This window comes from Coregonus clupeaformis, chromosome 12 (assembly GCF_020615455.1).
Source record: "Coregonus clupeaformis isolate EN_2021a chromosome 12, ASM2061545v1, whole genome shotgun sequence".
NCBI lineage: Eukaryota > Metazoa > Chordata > Actinopteri > Salmoniformes > Salmonidae > Coregonus > Coregonus clupeaformis.
In genome coordinates, this window is record NC_059203.1 from 58,371,530 (window position 1) to 58,377,529 (window position 6,000).

The 6,000-nt window shown below is 40.0% G+C and overlaps 1 protein-coding gene across 3 annotated transcripts in view; it reads right to left on the reverse strand.

The window, feature by feature from the left end:
• Positions 1-3,773, reverse strand: part of LOC121578303 (protein MTSS 2-like) — a 140,670-nt gene extending 136,897 nt beyond the window's left edge. The window contains exon 1 of one of the 3 annotated variants that reach the window (XM_041892587.2): positions 2,763-3,773. In XM_041892587.2, the coding sequence (XP_041748521.2) occupies positions 2,763-2,834 (72 nt within the window). In that variant the 5' untranslated portion in view covers positions 2,835-3,773. The remainder of the gene's footprint in view (positions 1-2,762) is intronic. The other 2 variants (XM_041892588.2, XM_041892591.2) reach the window with 2 other exon arrangements.
• Between the last annotated feature and the right edge of the window lie 2,227 nt (positions 3,774-6,000).

Here is a 6,000-nt window from a genome sequence, read left to right on the forward strand (position 1 = left end):
ACTCACTAGCAATTATTATCAACAAATATGCAAAGCTGTAGTCACTTTGATCTCAAAAATGCATCTTGTGACTGCATGATTGAAAGATTGCTCATGCCAGTCAAAGCAGGCCTACAATAATTATACTCAGGTGCGCAGAGATTTGGAGGACAGTGAGCAAAACATTGCTGCCGTATTACACTTTGATCCAACTCTGAGCAGATTATGAGCAGAGTATCCAAATTGTTTGATATTGTGATTTGTGTGTGATTTTTCTTACTTGTCCATTCGGATAACTTAAAATCTATAATCTGCTTGTCCAACTACTTTTGTTTACTTGCCCCGGGCAAGTGGGCAAGCAGACAAGCGTAAATGTCGAAGTGGGGAGTGGCATAAAGCATGTGGCAACAGCACCCACCAAATTACTAGCATGGCAGAATATCACCGGGGCATTTCCACCATCTGGCCATATATTCCTCACATATTGATATTTAATTGACTTACGAGCTGCCAGGCCTACACCTTGAATGAAACCTATAGGCTAACTCCTGGGCATGATACTAGGATTAAAACCAATCCCCTCTTTTATGAATGGGGTAAATTAAAGGGGTAAATTGCGTAGGCTATTTCACATTAAACCTAGGTCAATCGGCACCACAGCGTCCCCCTCTAGACTGTGCCCCCACTCCTTATTAAAGTTGCACACTGTTTGCGCAATGACAGGTATTAGTTGTAGGGAGTAAATGTCTATGTTCTACCTCCAAGCTCTCAAACAATGCTATATAATTATTGTTCACAAAATAGCACTTCATGGCCGTTATTACCTTTATTTCTGACCAAAGAAAATATGACTGTTTGGGATCCTTCTACCTGAGAAGACAGTCTTCCCTTTCCACACTACTGCTATTCTTCAGTAGTTATTTCAGGTAAACATTAAGTCTACTGGATCCCCCCAATTGTGTTGTTTCCTTAGACAAGAGTGGCCTTCCGCATTGATAACGACCCATTTCCTGCACACCTGTGCACAATCGAATGCGGACATTTCAGATGTGCATACGTGCCGTTGTGTTCAGTCTTATGTGCAAATCATTCAGCTAGCTAACATTCACTAGTTAGACGAACATCTGACCAGGGGCAATAAGTAAAATGGATGGCCCGTTTGATTTACTCCAGCTTGGGTTAGCTAGCCAGCTAAATCCTGTTGGTTCAACAGCAAATTGGCTAACTTTACCTATGTGAAGCTAGCCACAATAACGATTAGCCACAATAGTGGAATTTGCGGCTTGCCTTCAAAATAAATGTCCCTCATTGAAAGTGATGCAAACGGATACAAATAGTGGAACGACATATTTGGACTAGATAATGCTAAACAAGTTTGGAATGTTATAAATTCAACAAAAGACAATAATTAGTTAATAATTAGTTTTTTTTTTATCCGTTGAAATCGCACAGGGATGTATTAGACTCCAGAATTGCATTGGGGGCATACTTATTTCTCACTGTACAGCCTTACCTATGGATTTTGGATCCATGAAATGGAGTGTCATTCTATTCAGTGACACCCACTGAACACAACTGTGAAGTGTTTACACAAATAGTTAGAGATAAATCAGATCAAGCCTGAACTGTGCGATGTAGTAGGGAGTTGTAGTTCCCAACAGGCCAATATTCTACAGTTTAGTGCAGAAAACGTGGTAATTCACTACAATGACCATAATCCATTGAGTGCCTACTTGTCCGTTCTGTTTCTTTTACGCCTGCTACCTAAAAGAGACAGAAGAATGCGCAATTGAGAGGGATAGAGAAGTTGCTTCATGGACGTATCTCTACCTGAAAACACATGATCTAAGTGATTGATTGTTGCTATACAGAAGTTTGCCTTATTTACTTTGAAGAACTACTAAAATTGTGATTTTGTCAGACAGCATAGGCAGCAGCTCTATAGAGATGAGATGACTTGGAATTAAATAAAGTCATCTAATAAAACAAATATAATATACACAAATGAAATGTTTTAAAGTAAAGTGTATATCCGGCAGCTGGTTTGAATCCCTGAGCAGACTAGGTGAAAAATAAATTGGTGTGCCCTGGAGCAAGGCAATTAACCCTAATTGCTCCTGTAAATTGCATGACACTTCTTTTTTTTAAATGTAAATGAATGGTTAAGTGATAAGCAGTAATGGGTAGTCACTACCATCATGGGACTTATATTAATTGTTTTATTCTGTTACAGCATTCAACCCACAATGCATAGTGCATTTAATGTGTTGAAAAAAATTGTCCAAACAAAAATACGTTTATTTTTTTATATAATCGAACCGAAACTACCTGAAAAAGCACTTAGATTGACACCACATTTCATTCAGCCACAATCCATATGTGCGATACATCCACAGACAGACAGTGCGAGATAAGATGTCAAATTAACCAATTGTCTTTAGTTTAATTTATATCACGTTCCAAACTTGTTTAGCATTATCTACTCCAAATATGGCACGATTCCACTATTTGTTTCCGTTTGCTTCTTTCAATTAGGAACTTTTATTTAAATTCCACTATTGTGGCTAATCGTTGTGGCTAGCTTCACATAGGTGCTAACGTTAGCTAGCTAGCCTGTTACAAAACACCCCATTCATTTTGCCAACCCAAAGTGGACGGAGACAAGCCGTAAAAACTTGGCAAATTGCAATTAATTTAACTACCAGGATAGTAACTACGTTATAGTTATCTCACTCGATAACCCTTTGACATTTATTTGAGTTCTACCTACTAATGTATCTTACCTTCATGTCGTTCATGATGATCTGGAAGAGCCCTCCCAGAGAGCTGCATTCCTTCTCAATACCCGCATCCATTTTCCAAATCGAAAAACTAAAAACACTAAATTAGCTACAGTAGCTTTTAAATTAATTCGTTTATAAAGATATAGCTATTGAGGGAAATCTCGATGTGTAAAGTTTCAAAGGAATTGGGCAAAAATATCTCTAGCTAAGTAGCTAGCTAGGTACTGTTAATGTTATCGGACTATTAAACGCTCAATGTTAGATAAATACAAAAATCCTGGGGGAAAACAATACAGTAGCTAGCAACGTGGAATATATTCCAGTCAGATTCAGTGTGGGTGGCTAGCTAGCTAGTTAACTAGCCAGCCAATTTGATACACCTCCGAGTAAACATGGGATGGTTGAATATAGCTAGAATGGAAAGTCCGTCGAATTGACCTGATGATTGTATCCAAGCCTAGTATGCTATATCTACAACCACACAGCCAATCCAAATACCTATAGGACCTAGGCAATGCAACTGGCCAGCAATACCGGACTATCAACCTGCTAACGCGCGGCAAACTAACTAGCAGTCCATGATCAAGGATTCATTCATTAGTCAACGAATAATAATTTTAAAAAAGCGTATTTCTGTTTCCCATGGTCCCGTGAAAATGATTATGTTCGTGTCGAGTCATCTGTCCTCTTATTCTTATGCGGTTTCAGCTTGTTTGTAAATGTGTGTCATCATGGGCTTTCACCCAGCCACGAGAGCCAAACAATTATTCAATGAGAATCCACCTATCGTTTCAGTTTTGCTGATGTGTGTTGCAACCATTGAGCTATAATAAGAAGGTTGCTACCACCACTGCGCGCTCCAAATTCCCTATTTCCCAAGAACGGCCTCGTACTTGGGTGGAGCAAGTAAGATTCGAATTTATAAGCATTACTAGTACATGACTATCTAAATGTGATTATACATCACAATGAGGCGATTAATCTCTCTACAACTGTATGGCAGGAAATAAAAAACTCTGCAGTGCGGTTAAAAGTCCTCTAATGTTATAGACATCATATTAACTGCAACGGTTGGAAAACCGCAATGTTGGGGTCAGTGACTTTTTAATAAATAAATGCATTTAAATGTCCTATGAATTGAACATCCTATGTCCTTATATGGAGGTGAACAAGGTAACGTCACAGTTTCTAAACTCAGAGGCGCAACATCGCGAGACTTCCGGGAAGGCATGCGAAACAGACCAGGCCGGGGTTTGGGGTTTGAGAAGTCAATGAGAAAAGTGAAACATTCTTCCTTAGTTGTTAATTTTCTCGAAATCTAAACAAAGAACCTAGATTCGAGCCAATTTCTTAAGTATTTGAACATGTTATTACTTTAAACTCGTGAAATTGACAAACTGACACCTTTTCATCTTCGTTAAAAACTACTTTATATCGAAGAAGTTTCTTTGATTTGACGGCCTGCACATGCGCAGCTCGGCGCGAGACGACCATGAGATCCATGACGTGTTTCTACGCATGAGCATACCTAGCCAACGTCGCCATGACATCGACTACAAGGGTGATCGGGGATTTCTATTGGAGAAGCAGTTTTAGCACAGAGTTTCTAAACTAAGAGGCGCAACATCGCGAGACTTCCGGGAACGCTTGTGAGGCAGAACAGGCAGGAGTTTGGGCTTAGAGAAGTCAATGTGAGAAGGGAAACATTCTTCCTTAGTTGTTAATTTTCTAAAAATCTAAAGGCCTAGATTAAGAGCCAATTTTTAAAAGTAGTTGAGCTCAGTGATTTTAGCATGTAAATCCTGGTGGGGCAAACTCCCAAAAAATGTTGTAGGTGTATGCCAGCAAAGCCACAACACAGCACATTAATTGCACAATAACTGTGACGAATGGTGCCCACAAACTGTTAGGGCCTACATAAAGCTGTCCCAACACCAGAGCATTCTTTTCAGCACCATGGAGTGAATCCTTACCACCGCTACACCTGGCTATCAGCAGAGCCTTGTCTGGCAGCGAAACAGTTCATTCAGCCTCATTTACTGCCTTTTAAAAAACATAGCTGATATGGATGACTTGCTTAAACAAATGTGGTTTCTACTGACAATTGAGATGTACAAACTATGGCATAAGGGGACGGCGAGCAGAGGCAATCCTTAATTTTGATTAATACGTTCATGAGTGAACTATTGGGCAGCGCACAATTGGCCTAGCGTTGTCCAGGGTAGGGGAGGGAATGGCCGGCAGGGATGTAGCTCAGTTGATAGAGCATGGCGTTTGCAACGCCAGGGTTGTGGGTTCGATTTCCACGGGGGACCAGTATGAAAAAATAAATAAATACATAAAGAAATATGTATTCACTAACTGTAAGTCGCTCTGGATAAGAGCGTCTGCTAAATGACTAAAATGTAAATGTAAAACTAGGATGGACGTAGACAATATAACTATTTGTTCAGCACTTTTGAAATGTACAGCGACAGAATTCAGAACATGGGCCGTTCTTACAGTATTCTCCCTGTACACCAAGTCAGAAACGTAGGATAAATAAAGGTGGCATATAAGCAGCCAATGAAAGCTCTTAAAATATTTGATGATTACATTTCTCTAAAACAAGCTGTAGGCTACATGTGCATCACCAAGTCAGAACAGTAGGCTAAGTTATGAGGGGGAAAGGGACCAAAATATTAGGGTGAGACACATGGGCTACTAACAGCTTACTACACAACATACACTTAGTATTACTTTCTTGGCTACAGTATAAACATCTCCCTGGCATATTACATCATTTATGCAGTAGCACACAATACATTTTTGCACTCAACTTGTTGTGCTGTTCTCACTTGAACGGGAAGGTGGCGCAACGGTCCTTCTTGTGGGCAAATTTTGTCATCAAACTTTGTCATCAAAGTCTGGCATTCTCTGGATTTATGGTGCTTTCAAGACAACTGGGAACTGAAAAAAACAAGGTCGAATCATGACGTCAGTGATCTTCAGGTCAAAGCTCTAGAAAGAGGCTTGAGTTCCCGACTTGGAATTCCGAGTTGGATGACCGTTCAAAACTTATTTTCCCAGTCGGAGCTCATTCTTTTCTGAGTTCCCAGTTGTCTTGAACTCACTGAAGTCTGAGATTTCCCAGTTTCCAGTTGTTTTGAACGCGGCAGAAGTCATGCTGGATTGACAGCATGGCCAATGTATTCAACCTTTTCTGGCCCATGGCATATGAATGTTTATACTTTTAAGC